The sequence below is a fragment of the Pararge aegeria genome, chromosome 1 (genome assembly GCF_905163445.1).
Source record: "Pararge aegeria chromosome 1, ilParAegt1.1, whole genome shotgun sequence".
NCBI classification, from domain to species: Eukaryota; Metazoa; Arthropoda; class Insecta; order Lepidoptera; family Nymphalidae; genus Pararge; species Pararge aegeria.
Genome location: NC_053180.1, coordinates 11,054,173 through 11,081,234, shown reverse-complemented (window position 1 = coordinate 11,081,234; position 27,062 = coordinate 11,054,173). Strand labels below are relative to the sequence as shown.

At 32.6% G+C, this 27,062-nt stretch overlaps 3 protein-coding genes across 4 annotated transcripts; all 3 read right to left on the bottom strand.

The window, feature by feature from the left end:
- Positions 1–2,972: 2,972 nt before the first annotated feature.
- LOC120626772 lies at positions 2,973–25,509 on the bottom strand. 2 transcript variants are annotated; one of them, XM_039894472.1, is made up of 10 exons: positions 25,352–25,509; positions 22,745–24,046; positions 22,349–22,510; positions 21,627–21,825; positions 10,254–10,473; positions 7,316–7,443; positions 5,073–5,206; positions 4,394–4,484; positions 3,901–3,947; positions 2,973–3,129 (listed from the first exon to the last, which is right to left on the bottom strand). In XM_039894472.1, exons 1-9 carry the CDS (start codon positions 25,446–25,448, stop codon positions 3,929–3,931), a joined length of 2,352 nt encoding a protein of 783 aa, XP_039750406.1. In that variant the 5' UTR covers positions 25,449–25,509; the 3' UTR covers positions 2,973–3,129; positions 3,901–3,928. The 2 variants fall into 2 exon arrangements, with proteins under 2 accessions (XP_039750406.1, XP_039750396.1); XM_039894462.1 differs by lacking the exon at positions 3,901–3,947.
- Positions 15,279–16,176, bottom strand: LOC120626778. The gene has a single exon (XM_039894520.1). It carries the CDS (start codon positions 16,170–16,172, stop codon positions 15,657–15,659), a length of 516 nt encoding a protein of 171 aa, XP_039750454.1. The 5' UTR covers positions 16,173–16,176; the 3' UTR covers positions 15,279–15,656.
- LOC120626777 lies at positions 16,317–17,661 on the bottom strand. The gene has a single exon (XM_039894504.1). It carries the CDS (start codon positions 17,277–17,279, stop codon positions 16,323–16,325), a length of 957 nt encoding a protein of 318 aa, XP_039750438.1. The 5' UTR covers positions 17,280–17,661; the 3' UTR covers positions 16,317–16,322.
- Positions 25,510–27,062: the final 1,553 nt, after the last annotated feature.

Below are 27,062 nucleotides of genomic sequence, written 5' to 3'. Positions count from 1 at the left end.
ACTAGTTACACTGTATGCAAGAATATAATACTGAATTCACAGATACTATAGAGGATAGAAACATTTTGGAGAGCAGATAAAGGCATACGATTTCATATAAATGTTTTTATAATATAGTTGACTGTAATGTGAAAAATAATATTTATGATTAATTTTATAATATTTTATGCTTACAAACAATACAAGATTTTAAACAGTGATTAGGTAAGAAGTTTAAACCATTCACGATTATTCACCGTTAGAAGAATATTTTTTTAAACCTTTTTTTTTAATTAGGCATACTTTACTACCTAGTTACTGCTGTGTTTCTAGTTACTTTTATTAATTTCCTAAATTATGTAAGTACTTTCTCGGTGAGGTTTTGTCAATCAATTATGTTGTAACAATGTATGAAACAAAAATTAAGTAAAACGGATGTGTTCAGTTTTGTTACCTAAACACGACAAATAAATGTTTAAAAGAGGAATTAAACCTAAAAAATAAGTACGGCAACTCAATTACTGTCTCGACAATTAAACTCATTTTTAAATATCTTGTTTAAAGATAAAGAGATAATGCCATCGTGTATAAAGGAAATGAAAACCAGGGGGGTGACATTTATTTCAATATTTTTGACGCTCTTGTTTCAGAATATTTATAATCCTCATTATAGGAACGTCAAAGTTTTATAAGACAGTAATTTCAAAGTAATACTGGTGCGGTAACAGCTTTCTTAAATTTACCAGTAATAATTACTTTCAGACTATTCTAAATACTGTTATGATAGTTTTATGAATATGTGTCTATAGTTCTGTAGCTAGCTTTCTATATTTCTTGCATTAACTTGCAATGACGTTTATAATCATCACCATCGTTATAATTATGACAACTGAACACAGGTTTTAATTTAGAGCTTAGACCTATCGCCTACTTTGATGTGAGTTGCGGGCTTTTAAGATTATTATCACATGTTACTGATAAGAACCAGAACGAGTGACATTAGGTCCATTTCGATGATACAGAGTTTTTAATAATACTTGAAAATCACTCCTCTATTGCGAGCGAGCAATCTTGTACTAAGGCTATATGCCTCGGTATGCTCTTCAAGGCACGGTAATGGATATCACTCATATCTTAACTCGGAGCTTCTACTGATGATTTCTTGTCGTACATGTTTTCCACTAGACTAGCAAGTCAGTCTTATTATCAGTAATTTTTGTCAAAATTCATGCGCCAAATACTAAAAATATTTTGTTTATTAATCAGGTACATACAAGTTTTCTCAAAACTCAAAGTGCTAGTACGTAGGTATGTTTAATATTAAAATATGTGTTATCAGAAAAAAATAAGTAGTTAGGTATAGGTAACCTGGAATCATTAAAATTATTCATAATCAAACTTTCAGAAAATGTTGCCATAAAACAATATTATTACTTATTTGTCAATTAAGTAGCTATATTATTAGATATATTGAGTAATTCGAAATATGTAAAGCATTATTTTGGAACTATTTGATTGCTATTATATTAGTTTCTATAAATCTATATCTATAAAATGTTTAATAACTGACTTCGATCTTTCGCATTTCTTCACTTTTATCAGATTTTAAAAAGCTGAAAAGATATCATGGAAATTCGAATCATGCTATTTTCGATAAGAAGTTTTCCTTTCTATATTATACCTATAAAATAAAGTACCTAGGATGTAAATATAACATTGTTTCAACCAATTAAAACTTCTAACTTCCTTGAATAAAAATTCGTCACAATGTAAAATCAAAATAACCATTAATTTAAAACTTGTATGCTATTATTACTCATTATATTTTTTATTCATATTCTACATATTGCTCACACAATATGTAGTATTAAGTTCAGAGTTTTCACAACCTCATATAAATCCGATGAAAAAAAGATTTCATTATTTTGTTAACTTTCTTAAAATATGACAGCAATTTTATAGATAATGCAGCATAATAATATATTATAATATAGATTTAATGTATTTTCTCAATTTGATAGATACGTAATTTAAATATTTAATTTCATCTTCATTTGTATAAAATTTTGGTATTTATGTAGTTTTACCATATGGTGTTAATAAAAATTGATTGGGAAAATGAAAAGTTAAAAACACGAATAACCTGAATTCCAAAACAACAAATAAAACAAGTTCGAATATTAAAACAAAAGGAAAGGATATGAAAAAAATATATATATATAAAACAATTTATTACCAATATAATTATCAGTAAATGATTTTAAAATAATCATAACATCCAAATTAAGATAATATCTAGTTATATTTAATATTTAAGTATTTAAAATCACAACAATGGGTAAGTATAATATCTAGTCTTGTAAATATATTATTTAAATATATAAGGATTCATATTTTGTGGCTTTGCAATAATATTGTGTATTTGTTACGAAAATAATAAAATGTAAGTTAATTACAAACCAAAAATCAATGAAATGTGTTGCACAAAATTAACGGAACCAATTAGCACATACCGTGCATAATATTATATCTAAAGAGTACCCTGTTCTTTGCAAAAATCCACGTTAAAATGAAATTGATGGAAGATTGAAAAAGTATCAGTATCATATGAAAAGGCTTTCAAAAATTACACTATTATGTGGATTTTTGTAAAGTTGTGCAAGGGAACATAATTATTAAAGCCGCTAGTAATTTCAGTGGCTTACACGTTAGTATATATTACACTAATTTGTAGGTATATTTCCTATATAACTTTATTTATAGTATAATTAAAGTTATAAACATCATAATATAATTGTCTATCACTATATTAGGCGATATAAGTATGAAGGCGTTATTTGAATACACAAACTAAAAAAAGAAAGTAAGTGTGTGACGGAATTTAGAAGAATAAAAGGATTTTTAATTGAATGTTCTGAAAATGAAGTCTGTCAGTAGGTAAGTTTGTTAAAAAAACTCGAAATATATAAAACATTACTTGGAGGAAACAAGAATAATAAGAAAATAGATATTTAATAACTGAAAAAAAATCACAATAATATCTTAATCTAAAGCCTCAATAAACAGTTCATAAACTAGCTTTTCTACAGTAGATTGCTCATTGCATAATATTAGACGCTGTAAATGTCCCGCGGACTGAAGCTGGTATTTCTGGAAAATCAAAATTAAATATGTATACACTGTTTTCATATCTTTGACTCTGTATTAATAGTCTATGGACATTTTGATCTCATCAAATTACATGATCATCCATCAAATTATAACGTTCAATATAAAAAAAAAATATATATATATAATACGAGCTGTTACCCGCGACTTCGTCTGCGTCTGATTTTGTTTTTATCGTATTCAGTTTCGCTAAGCCTTAAATGAGTACATGTGACTGTCAATTAATTATATACAAATAATTTGCAATAAAATAAAATTGCGACTATAATTAAATATCTAAGCTATCCTATCTCTTAAGTTGGACCAGACTGCTCACGGTGTGCCAATTTAATTTAAAATCGGTTAAGTAGTTTAGGAGTCCATCGCGGACAAACATCGTGACAGGAGATTTATATATATTAAGATATAAAATAAGTGAGGAAATTATAATGGTTTTTAATCAAAATACATTGAATGCAAATTTTTCAACGCATAAGTTATTTTTGTGAGTCAATAGTTATAATCAACGAAATGTTTATTTTGCTTAAATCTGCAGTGCAACTTAGTTCATAATATTAATTAGAATGAGAAAATTCCATTTGAAACAAAATTAAATGAGGTAAAAAAATAAATGAAGTATATAAAATGTAGCCGATTAACACTAGCCGATTAAAGCTAAATGTATGTGTACCGAGTAAAAGGTATATTAAAAATAATATGTTATAAGATAGAGAATGGATTATCAAAGTAATGTTAGTAGAAAGAAAGGCATACCGATTATTTATGAGAGTTTTGGATACGGCTACACGTCAGTTGTGTACCTGGAAATGGAGTTAGAATGAATAAAGCAGGCAAAGCAAACCGAGCACTAGTAACATCGACTCAGTTTGGGGAGATATTAACGAACAACATAAAATTTAATTTATAATTAATGAGTACACAAAGTTATATTATGAAAAAGGTAAATATGGCCATGCAGCGCTCATTTAGACTTAAAATGTGAATATAATAAAATATGAAAATACAATTGGTGAGATAAATGCAATAAATGAATATTTTACCAGTTTTAATGCAATTTATTATGTAATAGAAATTAAAAGTAACATGACTAAAAGAAAAATATACGCATGCATGTGAATGGTGAATATAAATAAAATATATCATGAAATTACAAACAGTTTTCGCTATTAACATTAACAAAGAGGTAAAAACTATAGTTATTTATAGGAGTTAATTATAAACGAATTTTTATGAATTGAATACAAACCTGGCGCTTACTGGAACTATATCGTCGTCTGACTCAAGATCGTACGGATCTTCTCGCATGTAGCTCTTATTAGTGTAACCTCTTACGTCCACTGGAACATGTTAAAATATATTTCAATTAATTACAATTTTATTTAAATACTTATTATTTTTATTTCAGAACCAGCAAGCAACTCGCTGGCTATTCTGGCTCCGCCATTAAACTTCTCTGCTCGCAGAGTATAACAAATCTATATCAGCGGTCGGTGAACCGTATAAGTTTTATTACCTATGTAGATATTTTAGCATAGTAGAGCTTGTAGTCACAGAGCTCGTCTGGGGAACTACTACCACCATGCATTTCGATCTGAAAGGCTTGGTTGCCGATGTAATTACAGGCTTATCTCCTACGCCTCGGTTGCTGGACACAGGGCGGTACGTTGCAGGACGTGTACCTTCCATTCCCTGTGAAGTGTTGCTCTTTTTATAGAAGATGGTATGGCAAGTTTCATAAGACAATTAAAAAGTTTAAACAAACCAAGTCGTTACGTAAAAACTGTTTAAGAAGACAAAGTAGAATTTAATTTGCAGATATGTGTAGAGGTATGTCAGGCCCAAAACCAAGCTCTTGCACTTACACGATGCAATGACACGATACCGTGTAGCTAGTCTTATGGTCGAACGAGCATAACATTTCGTACCTTTAGTAGAGTCGGCATCAGCCCAGTTATAGTCAGTCTCGGTGTAAAGTGGTGGGAGCGTCTGGTGAGGCGTTGGATACAGATCCAAGTTGCGCTTTTCTTTTATACTCTCCGTGTCACTGAATGCTGGCATTCTGCAATTCATTTAATAAAATTATAAAATAACAGTTATTAATTTCACAAAAAACTAAAATTACCAATAATAAATTCGTGTTTGGCAATTTTGACTTTTCCTCTGTATTCTGTTGTTATAAGAAAGGTGAAATCACAGATATTACGACGAGATCTTGGTCGATATTCCGTATGACATGTTTCATACGTTCGTCTTCGATGGTCATTTCCAAGTATTTTTTTAATTGATTTAATATATTGTGCGTTTTTTCTTAAACGATTTTTATCCGTTTGTTGGTAAATTGATGAGAGAACGCTTTGAGAAACAACTGTCTATGAGTTTCTTTATATTTTACCTACTTTATAAATAAGAACCAATCAATATTATATTGATAATTTATATTGTTTAGGTGCAATAATAACAGAGTACCATAGTGCTGAAAAACATGAGAATTGCCACCCTTAACTAGTTGATCGGTTACATATTGGATTTAAATAGGTATTAGGAATCCAGGAGGGGTTTGTAATGATTTTATTTTCAGAGCAGATTCAGACTAATGAAAATGATTGATACGCATGTACCTACTTCATAAGTAAATACAATGATGCTTGTAAAGATGGGTAAAGTGATAACGATAAATGTAAAGCATGAACACTGATAATGCCTCAGCGATACCAAATAAAGTTTATAACTATAAGTAGATGCTTAGCGGCTACTAAAGTCACGGGAATTTCCACCGAAGTAAGTATGCCTGAGTATAGAACTATAATTATAATTCTTCTAGCTGTTGCCCGCGACTTCGTCTGCGTTTGATTTTGTTTTTGATGTGGCATTCAATTTAGTTGTAGTTCTAGAAAAATTTCAAGTATTCTGTATCGCTAAGCCTTAAATGAGGGGTTTGCTGCTGTCCGCTGAGGAGTTCTGTCCTCTATTTTCAACCACATTCATCAGATCTTCACAAAGTTTGGGCAAAATTAAACAAATATTATAACCTATATAGTACAAAAATATTTATTTAAATCGGTTATAATTTGTCGGAGTAACGGTGTAAAGTCGTCAAACACTTTCATCCCCACTCCCAAAAGAACCGAGCGTAATATCGGGATAAAAAATATCCTATATTACTTCTTACACTTCCAAGAATATGTTTACAAAGTTTCATGAGGATCGGTAAAGTAGTTTTTCCGTGAAAGCGTAACAAACATACTTACATTGACATTTATAATATTATTAGGGATAGGGATGATCTCAGACATGTTCAGTTCTAGGATGAGATAACATTGGTTCCTCAATACGTGGAAATAAATATAAATAATTCAATAATTTTCCCGCCTTGTGATGACACGCAGATCAGATACAGTTGTCACCACCCCTCCTCCTCCCGCGGGTATCGCCCGATGCGACTAAGGGAATATAACGGAGTACGGACAGCAGCATCCGCTGACGGTTCAGCAGTAAACTAAAGCACATTTGGTCAATCGCGCTCCATTTAAGGATGCATCAGCAGTCAGCACTTACGATCAAGTGGGATTGAAGCCAAGCGTTACCAAAATAATGTTTTCATGGTCTTCCAAGAAATCATGAGATGTATTCTCGGATATAATCCAGACTCGATTTCACCATTGTAACTAAACACGGGTAAAGTGAGTACAGCCTGTACTCAACGTGTTGAACTGAGTTCAAGGCTACAGTTATATTTGAACGTACTTATAGCAAAACGTGTTTTTGTTTAGCTTGGGTTACAAAGCGAACGGCGAAATCAGCCTTTGAGCGTTGCTTGAACCACAGCAAATATATTAAATAATATAATTCACTGTGCAAGAACGGATTCGATTTCGGTACAATTATATTTTTGCATTTTTAATGATTTCTAGGAATCATCATTAGAAATGAAATTGTAATTTAATTGCCTTATTTAGGAAATATCAGTGAATTTCCATTTATAGAATTTATTATTTCATCCAAATTTTTAATTAGCGGTAACTTTGCCATTTAAATCTGTCCCGGAAGTTTGACTGAATTGTATAAAGCGGACTAAGGCGTTTGAAGAAATATATATACTACTCATTAATAGTTTAAGTTTTGTCAACCTTACTTAGCAGCACTCGAAAATTTAGTGAATTATTGTTACCTTGTATAATTTTCGAAGCAGCTAAAGCGCCATAGCGCAAATGCAAGCATGGCCATGGAGATCACAACACCTCCAGCAATCACGAGCCACACTGTCAGTATACCTCTGTCGTTCGGCACTTGGTATTCCTGGAAAAAGTATAAAACAAACGTAAGATGCATGCAAATAAATTCACCCACAAGACTGGAACTTAAATAGAAACATCCCTACTAATATTATAAATATGAATGTAAGTTTGTTTGTTACGCTTTCCCGCAAAAACTACTAAACCGATCATCATGAAACTTTGTACACATATTTCTGAAGGTATTAGAAGTAATATAGGATGCTTTTTATCCCAAAATTAAGCTCAGTTCTTTTGGGAGAGGCGACGACAGTGTTTGACGATTTTACACCATAACGCAGTCAAATTATAACCGAAAAAAAACCTAACCTAAATTACATGCCACATGTCTTTCGAAAAACAAAAACAATCGCAGAAGAAGTCGCGGGCAAAAGCTAGTATAAATATAAATAAGGCAACTCTAAATTTCAATTTCCTTGGTTATTCAATTTTTTTTATATTTATCTATAGTTTAGCCCTTGACTGCAATCGCACTTAGTGGCAAGCGATGACACATCGACCTGTTTAGGGGGTATGGCAGTTACATTATATCCATGCCCCCTAAAATAGTTTCTACGTGGCATCGTACCGTAAAGCTTATGGAATGGCGTTAAGTTTTTATCGGCGTGTGAATCGATGCCTGCCCCAAGACCAGAGGAAATGTAAAACATTTAAATTTCCAAATAGTCATTGCCGATGATCAAACCCGGGACTTCGACATAGATAACCTACAACATTATTTCTTGCAATTTCTAAACTATCAATTAACTATTTGATAGATAAAACAATTATTAAAATAACCATACAGGTTTCATACTAAAGTACGTAATTTACAAACTGCTTAGGTGTATTTAAAGAAACATTTTCCTAACGAAAAGAATAGCTCTATATATCATTGCATTTTCATTCCCACATTATCTTACATCTCCAAGAAATGTCCTCGTGGTAAACTAGATGTTTAAAGTAGACAACCGTCTAACTTTAGTTATGTCATCCTAGTTGCAAATGAGCGATCATGTTTATGCGGAATATTAGTATGCGGAATATAACGTAAAATTTAATTTTTCAAAAATCAATATGAAGTGTTAAGTCGTAATCCAGGGGAGGGAAATTTGTCTGCCTACGACATACCTTATATACTTTTATCCATTCAGCCGTATAATATATTTATCATCGTAATATTCAAACATCTTCATTAACTAACGTTGTAATTTACTGCGACAATGTGTGGTTGTGTAAATATAGGTATCAGAATAGACAATGTATGTATCAGAACACGTTACAGCGAGCGCATTTTTTGTAAAGTTATGCATGAAAAAACAAAAGAACAAAGCCACGAAATCTAAACTGAAAAAGCTAGCTCGCCATTTTCCGTCGTAGCGGGATAGTGCGCGGCTCCAAGACAATTCCTCACCTACTTCGCCGGAGTATTGTGATTCTAATTCTTACCTTAAGCATTATGTGTTAGCTAGAATGTAAAGAACGTTGTTCGTGTTACGAGGAGCTCACATGTCCTAGTTACCCATTAAAGTAAATAAGAGTAATATTTATTTAAAAAGGACTTTTTAAACGTCATTTTTGTCTGTTTGTTGTGACTCTGCCACGTGTTCGAAAAGCAAATTGATACACGAAGAATCCGGCTAGAAATTAATTTGTGCTCTTAACCAATCCACAAATGTTTTCTGTACTTCTTGTAGGCGATTTAATAATGTAATACAGATTATGCTTTGATTCATTTTAATATTCGTTACTTTCGTTACTTAATGTAATATCAGGTCTGGGCAATGGGTCGATAACAAAAGACGCCACTTGATGCCACCCGTGCGAAGCTTGTACGGGTCAGCTGTCAGCTTGATATCTAATAACTACAACTAGTTATAATAAGATAGCTATAATTGACTTTACTAATAATGATAATGGTGTTTAAATTGTCGAAATAGAGATTGCCATAAATAGTAAATTACATTTATTAGCACTTAATAGTGATCTGATCTGAAATTGATCTTGTTAGGTGCAATGCACCTAACAAGATCAATTTTGACGAATGCGTGTTGTAGAGGTTTAACATTTTTATTTTTTTCGTTTCAAATTAATACCACAGAATACTTTGAACGATTAAGAGATCCAAACATGGAAAATCTATCGCTATTTATCAGCAATCAATATTAGAAATCGATATTCAAAAATTGCAACAATTTATCGTTTCAGAACTGCAGTCCACACATGTAATCGACCGCTATGAATCGTTTGCAATGTGGCATGACATAGAAATGCAAGTTAAAAGAACAGTAAGTTTTTCATGTAACTTGGGCATTTAGTTCAGTAGAGTTTTAGAGACTTACGCGAGATAATCTTGCAGGATACTTGCCAGATGAACAAATTCGTGCTATCTGTCGTTTGTGATCTTTTACGGCAGATTGCAAGGCAACGGATTGCCTCGTGTTCAGTTAAAAAAGCTGCACTCATAACTTCACCAATTTATTAACCGCAACGTTATAAGTAGAAGTTCTTGCAAATTGGATACGAGCTTTGACAGCTTTTGCCGAAAGAATATTTTGAATTCTGTTTATTGTTTATAAATTTTCCTTTAATTTTTAGCTATCCTATTTATTATAATAGAATTAAAAGTTTCAAATTATGCCGATTGAAGCTTTGATTAAAGATCCACTCACTCAATAGTATTCGATTTAGGTGGCAGGCGGTGAGGTGAGGCTTAGAGTATACATCAGAATTTGTTGAAAAGTATCGCATCGCTTTATATCTTATCAGGAGTTGAAAAATTTGTTTGTATGTTTGCATGCTAGTGTATCACCATTAACTTAACATATATCTTACCGTTATTCCCAACGATCTCAAACTTTCAACATATGGATCAGAATGTGAATAAATTTCCCACATGTTAGCTAGATCCACTGAATTAAGTCTAGGCTCCCTTTCTTCATCTTCATCGTCCTCATAGACAAGTGGAACTCCAAACCTCACTTCAACACATTTCTCGAACTTTGGCCAGTTGTGAAAGCATAGCGCCGTACTTGTAATCTGCGTCAATTCTAAACTGAAATTGAACAGAAAAAAAAACAATGATGTAAATGACTATAAGCTCCAATCACACACAACAACACTGACCTATGTGATTACAACTGAATAGACTGTTAATTCTTTGTTTTTGTCACCAATTGATTGACGCCATTTTGGCGTTGTAAATCAATTAAGAATAACTAAACACAATCGTTTCAAAGACACGCTGCGATCGTCAATAGCTTCAATCCAGTCTAAATCTAAGATAAGTTAATATTATCTGAACTTTCGGTCAATTGTTAGATCTGAACGAACTCATTCTATTGCAAAGAATCCTAGTAAAGTAAAAGAAATATAGAAGAAAACAGAACAATTTAAAAATAAAAAGAATATAGTTTTTTCTTTTTAATATTAGTCCAATGCGGATATACTAAAGTAAAATTTCTGTATATCAAAGCCATTAAACAGTCTATCTGGACTGTTTCCGGCCAAAGTTGATACTAATCTTGGCTTACTTCCAATCTTTTGCATTTGCCAAAGTAGGTACTATGTAGAGTCACTAGCTTTAATAACTGTTTATTTTCAAACATCAATCGCATTTGTACTATTACGTATAAATTGAATTAAGAATATTGTTTTCTGTTCCATTATTTTGATTTATCAACCGACTTTCAAAAGCTGGTTACCAATTTTTGGGGTCTAGACATATATTCGTTGGACCGTTTCAATGACATTATTTTTTAAATTTAAACCACTTTGCCGTCTATTACTGTCTCCGATAAATAAAGCAAACACGGAGACATTTCTTATCAACGAGTTTTTATAAGCCATAATTTGTTTTTCAAAGTTTTACTAAAAAGATAATCCTGTGGATGCTAGGAGTCAAATGTTCGACAGTCGTGTTCTCTAACATCACAGCTCTTTGATTAGGCCAATTACCTCTGGATAAAAATAGCTTTAATTAAAAGCATTCCCGGCGCTATTTCTAACTGCATACGAGAAATTAACTATTTAACCACAGAGATACAAATCTCATAAAATCTCAAAAATAGGAAATTTTTACGATAAAACAAAATAGGTACATGTTAAATGTTATGTTTGCTATCTGTGTTTATTAAAAGAAGAGTTTGTGAATGCAATATTAATGAATTGTTAAGACAACGATACGATAACAGTTTAAATTTATTAATGAAGATTTGTACTTTTCTCTAGATACTACTACTAGGACATTTTGAGAATGGTTTTTATACTGTAAGTATTTACCAATAATGCTATTTTCCTTGGATCGAAGGGTTTGCTATATATAATAACAAAGCAGCCTCGTTAGGATAATTAGAAGAATGTTAAGCTTATTAACGGGTCGATAATGAGAAGAAATTGATAATAAGAGATTTTTTCTGTCATGAAATTCTCAATGTTTTTTGATTTTTAGTATATGATCTGAATATCACGCATGGATTCTATTAATAATAATAAAGCTTCATTTTTTTAATATTAAATTATTTATCTACGAACGAACCATATTATTTTGATTCGGAAAATGAACGTGGCTAATTAAGGCGCATTTTAGGTTGCAACGTCACAATCCAAATTCAGATTTGCTCATGTCAACTGTCTGTTCTACATTTGAGCCTAAGCTCGAAATTCCTTCCTTTGGGTGAAGGAAGCTTGTGGAATTTTATGGAAGTTGTAACATTTTTATAAGTAATGGATGATGATGATAAAATATTGACATCGGAATTCTGACCTTATTATATTTTACTATCTGCCGTGCCTTAGAGTTAGCATACAAATGAATATTCATTTCTCAATTGCTCTTAAACGGCATGCTTGAATGGGAGAGAATGGGGTTATACTATATCGCTAAGAGGTTGTAGATATGCATTCCGTTCTTTTATTAGAACGATATTAGTGGTACTATGGTATGAGGCATAACTTTCGAGTTCAGTGTGAAAAATTTTAGAAAAGGCAATGTTACTGTGGTACATTTTCTTTGGTACGTTTCTTTTCATTGATCTTATTTTACTTTTTATTAGAAAATATAATGTAATGATTTATATCCATCTATTGTGAAGAATATGATACGCTGTTGTTGTTGTACTGTATAAAATTTAATAGCAGCTGTATGAAGACGATAGATGACGTTACGCTTAAAGATAAAAGCTTTTTTCCCTTTTGGTCTCGGTACGAGGCGAACCACTAGTATATGATATTAAGTCAAGCCAATCAACACAAGAATGTAAGTTATTCGGACCAAGAACAGTGGCTCAACTAATTGGATGAAACTAACAATGTAGTTATTAATCGTCTAAAAATAGTATACAACAGATGCTTCACCGAAAAAGCAAACTCGAGTTTGTTATGACACAAATATGTTATTAAACAGACTACGTGAGATTAGTTTGAGACTCGAGGATCGCTCCCGAATACCATTTTACGGGAGATCTACCGATTTCCTATCTCATATCGCGATAAACCTAAATACCAAGTAAGTAGGTACATTTATGTATGCAGTAACCTTTTTTGTATCGTACTTTCTTTGACAGATAAATTTGATAAAAGAAACTAAGCCCTGGCTGGACGAGTGGCAGAGGTTACATACATCAAGCGATTATAAGTATTTGCGATTGTAGATATATATAAAAAAATATAAAACAATGGCTTACAGATTTAATTAAGAAAATATAATCTCATTTTTAAATATTAGGTGTATAATTTGTAATTTAATAATGTTTTACAAATTGGTATACTTAGTTTTCGATCAGTTATTATGAATATTAAGCTTAATTTGCTATACTCCGCGAGAAGCAGGAGAGTCTGTTTGGAGTAATTTATAATTTTGTTCAATCTCTTTACTCCAGACCCAACAGATTTTCGGCAATGTACCTTCTACGCACGTTTTGCTCCTCAACAATTATTCATTGTAAAATCAACATCTCCTGCGGATGCTCCGGTTTTGGAGCGAAACGTCAAATATTCAATCAGTTATGTCTGTAATAGTAATAATATGTGGAAACTATCGGTATGAACCGCCGCAAAAAATTTACACAGAAAATGAAGAACTTGCATCCACAGAACTTTTTGTAATTGTTTATATAGAATATGTTTTTTGAGAACGTATCAATTTCATTTTAACCATAGACAGACAGGAGACGTGGGGGTTTCCCAACCATACAGTGGATATCCATTCGGTTAAGGGGACCTCTCACCCAATGATGACAAGGTACATTATAATTTATTTAATTAAGACGAGAATTTTTTTGTAGTTCTGTTTCGTTCCGTAAACTTATTTGTTACTAGCTTTTTCCCGCGACTACGTCTACGTTTCTTTAAAAAAAAGCATCCAGTGGGAACATTTTATTCTAGAGATGTGTGTCTCACGGCTGGTCTGCGATTGTATTATATGTACAGATAAATATAATATGATATATCTAAAAATGTAGGCATATAGATTTAGAAAAAACCTTATTGCATTCTACATAAAAATATGCGCAATTGATTGATAATTCTTGATTTATTTAGAAATTAATCCTAAAAAATTACCTTAAAAGTTTAATAATTTTATTATTTCTGCAACGCTCAAAAACTCTCGATTTACGTTCCAAAAAAATCGTTAAAATGCTTCCCTGCTTTAATAAAATATCTGGGTTATTTAAATCAACGAATAAACTTAGAAATACTTTTAGTTATTCGGCAGTGCATGATGAGCTTGAAGAAGTTGGAAACGTAATTAAAGTTACCAATAATTCAATATATAAATATTTTCTATAATATAAACCTAGCTTTCGTTGCATCACATGCCTTGACGCTATTGTTATGTAATTTATAAAACACAGGTAAAGCAGGCATTTAAATGTCAGACTTGTCTTAAACCTTACACCGATTATAATGAAGGTCATTTTATAAAATGCACGTAGTAAAATAGTTAGAGATAAACAATAATAAAATGTAACAGTAGCACACGTAAAAAATACATTTTAAAGATAATAGCTATTTATGCAACTGTGACTTTATACTAATTACGTACAGTTGTATACAATTTTTTCTACGACCGAGAAACAAATTAATATAAGTTCAATTCAACTCTTGTTTTTTGCTTTAATTGATATGAAACTTAAATAATAATGAATTTAAAAAAAAAAATTTAAAACAACTATATCATATTTTTTTCGTGATTACCCATCAATTGCTCATGTTGGGAGCAGATGAAGACCACGCATCAAGTTATGATGAACGGACTTTATCTAATTTTTTGAATTCTAGTCGTTGTTGTTATTTGATTTAGGTATGTAGATATTTAAAACATGAAGGAATACTAAATTTATAGGAAATGGACGAAAACCTTTTTGATAAACTAGAACAAAACGAATATACTATGTTGTTTTTTCACTTTTTGGAACACACAACGTAGTGTTATATCTTCTGTTTGCATCAAACAAAAAATCTTCGCAAAATGATTATGCCTTGTAAGCAAAAAGACAAGACAAAAACCCAGAGCAGGGTAGTTATTCATAACTATGAATTACTTTAATACACAAGTTCATGAGATTGAGTAGTAGTCCGCTTACACGTAGCCTAAAGTAAGAGCCTGAGAAGTGAAAAGAATAGTGAATACAAGCACATTTTTTTACAACAAATTGAGAGAGAAACAGTAGGGGATCTTGTTTGAAAAGCAAATCATAAGTTAAATTAAATTGTTTATACTATATATAGGTATTTAAAGCATGAAAGACGTATACGATATGATTTCTTCAAATGACCTTAAATAACGAACCATTAAACACAAAACAAAAGAGACAAAATATAACATAATATGTGAAATTATGTGGTACTTACCAATATTATCAGCATCTTTTCTTTTTTCATTTATTATCTACATCTCTTTATTTACAGGTTAATCTAACGAGTAACAATTAATAGGAAGAAAATTATTCTAGTTGAGACGGATTCGACTATTTTACCTAATTTGTACAAACTATTTTAATATATTTTAAACTTTTTCGTCACTATCTAACAAATTAAATCTTATCTTATGAACAAAGTAGAGCTCAAAGATAAAAACGAATCGTATTTAGTTCAAAATTTAGTCCAGTAATTCCCAGTCTTTTTAAATGTTATTTACAGCATTTTATAACTCGATATGTTTCTTTTCACTCTAAGGGGTAATGTCCGCCAATATTTCCACATTTTCATTAAAAATGAAAAATGCGAGGCTAAATTTCATACAAGTTTTTCTTCTGTGAATTTAACAGGTTTTCTTAAAACTTCTAAAGGGTTGGATTTAACACAATTTGTTTTGACTGTATTTTCATTATTATTAACATTATTTTTTATTTTATTTATAACTATTTTAGTGTCTTTAATTTCAGACTGTATTTCGTTATTATTATCGGCTTTTTCTCGTTCACTTAGATTTAAATCAGATTTAACCGTACCGGTTCTTTTACAATTATCAGCACAGTTTTTATTCTGCATTTGCGGATAGTGATGTAATATTGCAGTAGTATTAAAAGTAATTTTTCCATACTTCACATATTCTGCAGGTCTCTTATTTTCTTCTCTACTTGTACTAGGTGCACTTAGTTCTACTTCTTCATTCGGTGATCTTAACCTAATATTTGTAATTGGGCTTTCAACTGTGATCCCTTCAATAATATCTTTTGTTTCATCTATTAGTCCTAGCGCAACTTTTTTGCTACGCTTTAAATTCTCCATGTAAATATTATAACGATTCATATCTAAAGTATTGTTTTGTTTCAGTGGCAACGAATTTGGCAATTTCTTTTGAGGTTTTTCCTCGGCCGTGTATCACAACTTTTGGTTATTTTGGCTCTTGGGATTGCTCGATTCTTTTGCCGCAGCGCTGTCGCGCGCGGCGTTTGTTAGCTATGTCTGAGACTGCACCATTGATATACTAGTGGTCTCGGTTACAATTGTGGGAGCAGGAAATTCTTCTCGTGTAGAATCATAAATCGGAAATTCACAGCACAACATACATTTGAGAAATCTTGGAACCTCGACGTAAATAGCCGGCGGTATCGGTATAAAAGGTGACGTGGACGCTTTGTAATATAAATAATCAGGGTTATCTCTGTACTTTTCGTCCGCCGATCGTTCGAGTAACGGTATTCCAGATAAGAATAATATAATAGCCGTCGTGAATAAAGGCGATAATATAGCAATATATTCGATGCCCTCGATAACATTTAAAGCTAATATAAATATACCCCACCAGAGTACAACTTCGCCAAAATAGTTTGGATGTCGGGATAGGCCCCAAAGGCCATCATTACACCATCTTCCTTGATTTGCTGGCTCCTGACGAAACGCGAACTTTTGTAGATCAGCGTAAGTCTCAATTAACAAACCGATTACGAACACACCCGCACCAGCTGAGTCTAATGTTGTCATTGTTTTAGGAGCCTTAGGATATGAGTGATGCGGGGAATTAATAATTATAACTGGCAAGCTAACAATGTAGACCCATACCGCTTGAAAGGTGTAGAAGACAGCGAATCTTAAGGTGTTGCTTTTACGGTCTTCGAATTGTTTATCTCTTCCAATATGGTAAATTCTGTAAATTAAATATCCGGAGAGCCTCACACCCCAAATACACACAAACGCTGTAGCCATAAGTTGTCTACTGTCATAGCTTTTTAATGTGCTTCCTCCTTGGCCGAGAAAAAATGTTAACAATGCTATTATGATAAAATTGGCACCTCCAGTAAAATCTGTAACTTTATCGCTTTGTGATAGGGAGGCGATCATGAAAAATAGTATCTGCATCGCCACCGTGACCATTGCGCTCACAGCAAAGTTGTTTCTATCTATGAGGGGCTCCATTTTTATATTTGACACTAAATTTTGTAAATTTTGGCATCAGGGAATACTGACATCGATCTTTTGGCGCATTGCTGCATTTTAACACTTATGCTTATCTCATTTAGGTGCTATAATTGCTATTTTCACACGTTATTAACATATTTGTTGAGATAACTATATATTTTAATATATTATATTAGCGCGGATTTATAAGGCGTCGAGTTTATTTTATACGAGTGACTGTGTATTTGATTTTCAAGCGTGGCACTGTAAGCTTGTCCCGCACGAAAGCTTGCTACTAAAATAGATATGACGTTTACACTGCGCATGTCTATAGTTTGCGCAAGCGCGATACACACTCAATTGGAACTTTAGTTAAAATTTTATTTACTTTTCTTACTATTTGTTGACAAAACTTTTATATAAATGAACACACACACACTTCCCGTAATTAATATGATTGAAATTAAGCTTATACTATTAGTGTTAACTAGTCGCATTTAGAACACTTGAAGCTTTAGTTTAAAGTCAACCAATACAGACAAAGATTACCACTACCTCACTTCAGTGGAGAAATATGTATGAACGAATGAAAAATGTCTGAATTTGAATATAGAAAATTTTCTGATTTTCAAAATATTTAATATCTGATTACTAGATCGTGTGGAAAGTAAGCATTACATTTTTTGAACAAATAAAAATAAACTTAAACGTCAATTCGGTAGCTTTGTAGTGACTCTACCACCGGTTCGCAAGGAGAGAGCCGGCAAGAAATTCAGCTATCTTCTGAAAGGTAAAAGCAGAGCAATGTTTTGCTAATTTAGTACCTTTTTATTAAGAAATTCTTCTCTTGTATAATACCTAACCTTTATGTAATAAATAGGTTTTAGCACACAATTTTAACTCATTTAACCTTATGTATGGAAATTTCAAAAATTACCATACAAATACAGCACGCTTTACAAATAACTTTTGTTTGTTAAAATTTTTTTAACGGATTCGTGTGATCTAAGTTAACTTACATATAGATCTGCAGCTCTTATTTTGTTTTAAAAATATTGTCTTTTTGGCTCTTATTCTTATATAATTATGATTTGCTCCAAAGCAAGATACTGAAGGATTTTACTCTGTAAATCTAAGCAATATTAACAAGGTAATCTTACTGCGAGATACGAGTAAGTTAAAGTGATTCGGGAAATTGCCATTGTTAAATTTTAGTCTGCATTGAAAATTAAATATTAGAGGAATTAGGAAGTTAAAAGCGGATGTTTCCGCTTTTGTGCATAAATAAACTTTATGTGTAGAACTAAATATACACATTAAAAGTAGCCACAGTACAAAAATAATAATACATCGGGGATCTATATTGTATGCAAGCAAACTGCGTAGGCTATTATTTAGTTGTTGACGGAATTAACTATCTACACATACCCATGTATTAACTTATATCTATAAGATTCTTTAGTATAGGCCAGTTATAAGCTACCAGCTCGGGATAGTTCACTGATCTTTTTACATTAAAGAGAACTTAACCAGTGAACCTTTCATTTGTACGCAATAAAGTTGTTTAAATAAATAATCTTCTATTAGTGTTTCTAAATTAGTAACTACTTAAGATAACTATCGAACCTAAAAGCTAGTTATAGTAAATATAAATGGATAAACAAAAAATATACATTCTGTGTAATATTAGTAGCTAAATATACTTGTAGGAAAGATATTAATTTGCATCCCGGAGGCGGACACCGGAAACTTTTATCCCGGAAAACGGAAAAAAAACGGACGAACGAATGAACAAAGTAAGCTTAGTTGTTTCTTTCTTAATAATGAAGAGAAAAACAATTAAAATCGTTTTAGATTTACAAGGACATCTCCTACTCCGGCGTTTCGTTGGAGTCGTTATACAATAGGATAGTTTAATTATGTCCTATTACTGGAAGCTGGCCATATTTTTAGCAGGAAAATGAAATATTGCGTTTAGACTCATGTTCAATATACTGTTAGAGAACAATCTAGTTAACGAGTCACGAACACTCTTCCTCTTATCATGGGTGTCGCATGAGGTGACAAGGCAGCGTCCTCTGTGATACTTGTTCCATCTCATGCGGTCACCAACCCTCTTGACTAACGTTGTGATGGATTGTTTTATAGGAGAGTTCTTTTGTCCAAAGAAGAACGAGAGAAAAGGTAAAGTTTGGACATGCGAAGTTTGTAACCCATCCAATAAACATTACGTTAACATTTCTTAACAGCGCACTGTGTAATTGACTTGTTCGAAACTGTCTCATCAAATTAGCAATGTAAATACCATTCATCACATCAAAACAGGGTACGGGTCTTCTCTCAGGGTGAGGAGGTAGGCCTAGTGTGGATTGTTAGACTGTACACACCTTTGAGAACATAATGGAGAACTCTCAGGCATGCAGGTTTCCTTACGAGGTTTTCGAAGGCCTATCTCCGCTCGTAAATAAAATTAAAAGCTAGGAAAACCAGTTGCGTACGTTCAAAATATTTATATTAAGCCAATCATTGCATGGTATTTTGCAAATACTAAAGTTCCAAATCATTGTTAAACATAGTCCGACATTCGTCACTGTGTGAAAACCTCGGAACTAAATGTATTATTACCTACAAGCGTCATAATAACTCGCTTATCGAAATATTACTCCTTTGTAATTGTGACTTCTTACAGACTACAGTTGATTCGGTTTGACTACAGTTGTTGAATCATAGCTTTATGTAGCTAATAACATTATGGTAATTTAATTAGTTAATCCCTACTAATATTATAAATGCGAAAGTATTTGCTGGTTTATTCGCTTGTTTTTTTTTTTGTTATGTCCGGGCCAACCACGGACTTTAATGTTTGACACATATAATATAACTTTTATTCTAGAGATGGACATATCATAGTTTGTATTCTTGAAAAGCAACCGCGAATTGTCCCCTTTGTTTAAGAATAGACACCTTGTAAGCTGAATAAACAGCGAAACCGATCATAACAGAATTTTTGATAGCTTTAAACATTTAAAACTAAAGGTTCTCGCTGGATAAAAAAAAGGCACCAAAAAAGTCAACAGCTAGTCTAGATCATTATTAGATCATTATATAAAATGTTTTTTTATAAATCAGGAAATAGTTACACAGATGATTTTTTTTACTATCTTATCATAAAATTCAAGTTGGTGAAAGACAAAGCAAGATATTTCACAATCAAATATAAGTAATTAAATGTCAACGATAAGAACGGCTCTAAGTATCTATATTTTTTAAATTCCTATTGAAGAAAATCTGTTTTTCTTCAATAGGATTTTACGTTCTAATCGTTACAAGTTTATCACAAAAATAACAAGTATATTTTGTTAAATAAAGAGTAACATATTTAGAAAAAAAAAATGTTTTTTTTTTTTTGTTAAATGCTACCTTTTATTAATTCATTAGCTGTCGCTCTCGACTTCGTCTGCATTTTTTACGCTTTTCTAAAAACTACAGGTTGGCTTTTCCTAGCTGCAAAGTATTCTACGTCAGTCACCAGGACACAGCTCGAAAATTGTTGTCAAGATTGGGTTGTGAAGTACCTAACGCCGTGCATTGAAACAAAATATTGGATTTCAAATCCCGCGGGACAGATTTAATTAAAATGTTGTGGGTAACACTCATTTCACACACATTATAATCTATCACTATGAATCGATGTATAAAATACCGGCTAAGTTCGAAGGGAATTGCACATTAAGGGTTCTGTACTTAAGAGCATTAATAAAGGTCGTGTGAAAAACATAAAAAACCGGTGTCACTTTTCTCACATAAGCAATCGAATCCAATTTCGATAGAAAAGTTTTTGCAATGCATTGCACTCAAATGCGGCAAAATGTTGATAGGTTTGGACATGGTCAGTACTGTCCTTGGATGCCTTGAGCACAGTAAATATATGAAAGCAGTATGGAAACTACGAACCAACGTTCGAAACGGCTTACTCGCGCAGATGCACGCACCTCCAAGGCACCAAAGCTATTATCGCAGGATTTTAGTCAGGGTACTATATTTGGGACCTCGTCGGTGCGTGTGTGAGTAGGACCGGAAGCTGGAGTTTTTTTTATTCACCTACAGGTTAGCTCTTGACTCACTCACGTCATAAGATATTAGGCACCTGCAAGTTTTCTAACTACAAGCTATTAATGGGAATTATAATGGGAAACATAAATACAAATAGTTTGCCCGACCCGAGAATCGAACCCGGTTCTTCGTGATCCGCACATTCCAATCACTCTACCAACGAGACAGAGGCAGTGGAGTAATAATTGTAAATGACTTTCCGGATAGCTTTAGTTCATCTTAAAATATCAAATTAAATAAGTAAAGACTTACGTTGTATTGATACCAGGGTCAATGTTATTGTTGATAATGTAAGTTGCTGCCATCTGCGCGACGATCTGACGGAATTGTTCTTGGATCTGGAGGAAGCCTTCTAGAGATACACCTCCAAGATTTAAGGTGATAGTTTCAGGAGGTGTGGGGATCACCACCTCTGGCTCTGGCTCCGGTTGAGGTGCACCGGGTCTTGGGGCTGCATGCACAAATAAATAGTAATAGCTATGTATAAGTTTTACTTATTATTGTATTATTGTGACACATGACACCCCACTTTATTTAGGGGATTTTTTAAAATCGATATTTGAAAGTCGGTGAACTATTTTCAAATCTCGGTTCTCCCGTTTTTGTATTGAAAATATAAATATTATTGGTTTTTATGGACTCTAGTCCATGTCCATGTCTAGTCCATAAGATGAATGATTTGCTTCAGGCTAGTAAAAACAAGTTTCATGTACGAGACATGAAACTTGTTTTTTACTAGCTCTGCATTCAGAAAAGTCCAAATCTTACTTAGCTGGTTATTTTTCTATTATTTGGTTATACTTTATAACCATTTCAATTTTCAAGTCCAAATCCATATAAGATTGTGACAGACTGGGAAAGTCACACCATATGCTTAATTTTTAGTAACTTGGTAATAGATTATTTTTTAGTTACGATCTCGATCGTGTGATTAAAATCAATAGCAATAATTAAGTGATAATATTTTAACTCACCAACCATCCGGACACTAAAGCTAAAACCTCTCAGGACCTGCGGTCCAGGTCTAGCTTCAAATCGAACGAACATCTTGTCAACATCAAGGAACCGATACCGTCGTTCTTTGCGTAATGTGTAAGATAGTAGAAGACCGGTAGATCCAGATTCATCCACGCCACCTGAGAATAATCTCTAAAAGTAAAAAGGCAACTACCCTTACTCTATTGCTAATTCTGGCCTTATAGCTATTAAAATTATGGACATTTCCACAGATAAGGTCCTCCGTCAACTTAAATAAATCACAATCACAATCTGATAAGTAATTTCCAGTTACTTAATTTGAATCGAATATGTTGAATTGCAATTCTTAAAGGTAAGAGTTAAATTATTATTATTTTTCATCATTAATTTACCTGGCTTAAATAAAACATAATCTCCTACGTGGCCATTGACAGCTAAATCAGTAATATTCAACTCAATTCCCACTCCATCGCCCGTGATCATCCAATCAGTAACAGAATTTGTTGGATATGGGCTGGGATAATTATTTGACGTTATGACAGTAGGGCTATCTACTGTTAGCCAAACGTTGTTAGCGGTTCTAATATCATTTGGAGTTATTTCGGTTATTCGATTCGGAGAAGGAAAATTACTCATTAGGTTATTGATATTAGAACTTGATAAATCTTCAATGGTTGGCGTAGTAAGAGTATGTTCAGCGGTGCTACCATCTGGCTTGTTCATCAATAGGTTTCTATTGACAAGTTGATTGTCATATAATTTGTCAGGGATGATAGTTTCCTGCGTAATAAGTGAAGGTGTAGTTTCATCTCTATCCGGATTTGTGATTTCAGGCTCAGTTGCTGGCAAGGCATCATCAAGATATAATATAGGGTGAGAAGTATTTATTTCTTGCTCTTTTTTATCCTTTTCATCCACTTTTATGTCACCAATATCCTTATTATCCTCTGAAATGGTGATATTGTTGACAAGCATTTTATAAGTTTCATTCAATTCGTAAATTTCATCACCTATATCACTCAATTTACTCATGGCTTCACTAAATCCTTCTGCCCTAAAGTTTCCGATAGCTTGGTCCACTGAATCTTCTTGTTCAGTTTCCTTAGAAATCTCTTCATCATAATGTAACGAAGGATTAGTATAGTTAAAGGACTCTTCATCGGCATTCTTATCACTGGCCTCCTTCAAAAACCTTGCAGTTTCTTCAAGAATTTCAGTAAAAGTAGAGGTTTTCTCAGTGTTTAATTCCACAAGATCATCTTGAGCAAAATCATTTCCATTATCTTCATTTAAAATAGTTTTTGTGTCCTCAAATATTTTTCTATCAAGATTCGAATAACCTTCTTCAATTTTTTCTGGCATTACTAACATTTTATTTTGAAAAATTATACTTTTTGCGTCTTTATTGATGATGGTTTCCAGATGTTCCAATCCCATCGTAGTTAGATAATCTATTTTATTTTCATCGTCTGTATTTCTTTCAATGTCTAAATAATTTTCTTCACCAGCATTATCAAAGTCTTCCAATTCTGATCTGTTATCTTCGATCTGGTAATCTTGAATGCTGTAGCGCTTATTTGACTCTGTTGTTCTAAATTTACCATTTTCAACGTTATCTTTTGTTGTTCCATCAGTATATTCGTAAGAATCATAATCATACAAGGCATTATCTTCATCACTGTCGTCAGCCAAAGCTGAAATAAGACAGTTATCATGTAAGCAAATTATTCTTGTTTTAAATGATAGCTCTTATTATTTTTTAATCAAGTTGAATGTATGTAAACAAAATTTAGTGATTCATTGTACCTAGAATATAAGTTAGTAGGGATGGATAAATTTTAGCATCAGCCTACAAAGTCATCAACTATGAAATACTTCAACCTATCTATTCTTTATTTATATAACTTGTTGAACCTTACCAAATTTAGGTACCAACTCACGATCGAAATTAATATTTAGTGATGTCCTAATGCTTTTTGCATTGCTTTTTATAAGTGTTTAGCAATTTTTTTATATATATAATTAAAGTTTTATTCCAAAGTTGTATTCTAAAGCAGACAAAGATTTTGATCATTCCCTACCTACAGTAGGTACCTAGTCATAATGAGATTACTCTTGTATTATCTTGCACCAATTTTAACTGTATGGTACCAATATAAGTTGTATGGAAGTGCCTTGATACACAATTTCATGGTATTGTAAAGCTTTTTGAACAGATTTGTAATAAGTACATACAAACAATATTTGACTTGCTTTACTACCCTATTTTTGGCACCAAAACATCGATGAACACATACTTTAACGCACTTTATACTTCACCTATTTATACGCACTTTTTCAACAAAATTCTTAAGTGATCATAGAAAATATATTTCTAAAATTTGATGGAGACTATTTTTAGTTTACTATATAGGTAACTTTATTTAGCAAGTATATTTTACGTTCGACCTATTTAAAAACATCTGATGCCATCGTTCATATATTACTACCCGAATATCTCTTGAAATAGGTAAGTATATATACCTATATCATATTTAAATGTCAAATAGGTAATATAGGTATAAAGGTATTACCTCTTTCAAGAGAAAATCCGTTATCTCTTTGATAAACCATTTCGAATTGAATATAGTGGAATAATTTATCGTGTGAGAATGAGTCTTTGCTCTGTAGGTACAATACTTTACTTAAGATTTTGCTAACCTCAGTACATATAGTATACCTTCCAGAAAGCTTCCAGACTGCCTATCGTAGTCAATAAATTCAATAGGTACTTGTGTATGGAGTGCATAGGGCTCCAATGAAATACAAATATAGTACCTAAGTATAAACATTTAAAAAAATTATAACCAAAAAAACAATTCCGCTAAATCAGTGATCTAATTCGTCGCACAACCTTTAACACTATCCACGATAAACAACTCTCCACTATTGATCAAACCAAAAATAACTATAACAATCACAGTAAGGCATATTTTCATAATGGATAATATTGCCCTTACCTAAATTTCCGTAAATGGCTAAAAAAGCCACGCAAATCCATAGTCTTTTCATATTATCTTCCCACTGATGCGCGTGCACACGTCGACCCTGCGCCATACGTGAAATAACACTGCCGAATGAGGATTAACATTTAACTAGGTATGACAAATAATTCGCTATCATATAAATGACGTGTTTACACTTATTATTCGTATGGAAATATGTAATTGTTTTTGATGTTAATTACTTATACTATCCATCGAACTCATCCTATTGCGATGTTTGCCGTGATAAAAAAAGCGCGCCTTTTACCATATTCTGCGTAATAGAATATTATTTTGCGCTGCCGTGGCTCCATTACCTCATAAAAATTTATGTTTTTTAATTTGAACTTTGTGCCCTTATGGCTTATGTTCCCCCATCAACTATTATGGGCTTCTTTCAAAACCAGAATAAATAGGCGCCTTCTAGGCAAGAGTATTCCATCGTACCTGCATAGTTTTTTGGTATTCTTGTAGTCAATGCTGCAAGAGCTAGTCTGTAGAGCTAATATGTGAAACGAAACTTTTTCAATCATAAGCGATTCTTTTGATGACACTTGTAATGTGTATATCGATATAGAATTATTTTTCACATCGAACCTGTAGATATAGCTAGTGCATGTTTACAGATGGGTAGGTACACCTCTTAAATCCTAGTTCCGCATTTACCTAACCGTGAGGATCTGTCTGAGGGAACGACAAGAGCCACCTCTCTCATGCTGGTACTGTTGTGAATTCGTAATTATGATTGGCCACCTTAAAAGACATTCTCATGGGATGTGTAAGATTTTACTGATGGCAAGCTTTTCCTACCAGCACTTTTGAAACTTCAAATCTGCCTGTTCTAGTGACTCTACCGCCGGTTTTCTAGGCAGATTCTGCCGAGAAGAATCCGGAAAGAGCTCGTATGAGTTTTTGAACATTTCCAGTTTTTTTGATTGTTTATATGTATAAGTACCTATATACTCTTTCTTTATTTAGACTCGACGATTTTAATAGATTTATACCGTTTCTTAGATTAACGTGTCGTATTACAAATAGTACCTACATTAGAATTGTAAATATATACCTAGCTTATACTATAAAAATAAAAATAAATACAGTGCTATTCTGAAATAGCAATCTCATATTAAGCTCATACCTAGTACTATAATTTACTTTAACGATTGCATAATCCAAACCCAAGTTTTTAACTCTACCTAGCTTTCACAGAGGACTGGAGGACTGTAAAGTATAATCTAGGTTTATCCATAGAGTGGGAGAGGGCCAAATCTAGCAGTTTTGCATTATTTGAAATAGATAATTTAAATTGAATAGAGATGATATGATAGTTACCTCTAGAAAAGTACCTAGCGCCATCTTTACTTACCCATATTATTTTTATAAACGACGTCAAAAACATTGAAAGGTGCCAATCCCGCAGCGTCTATTCCAAGAACTATAACAATCAATCACGTAGTATCATGAATAACCATAAGATGTCTCTATTTCTGAACAGTTTGAGCTATATGTATAATTTTATGGTTTCCGCATTACGGAACTAGGCTAAACAATCCATCATGTAGTTTCATGAATGACCGTTAGATGTCTCTAGGTTTACAAAGTCTGAGCATAAATAATTTTATGGTTTCCGCGTTACGGAACTAGACTTAACAGTTTAGCATTAGTACGCTAGGTGTCGCTACTTTAT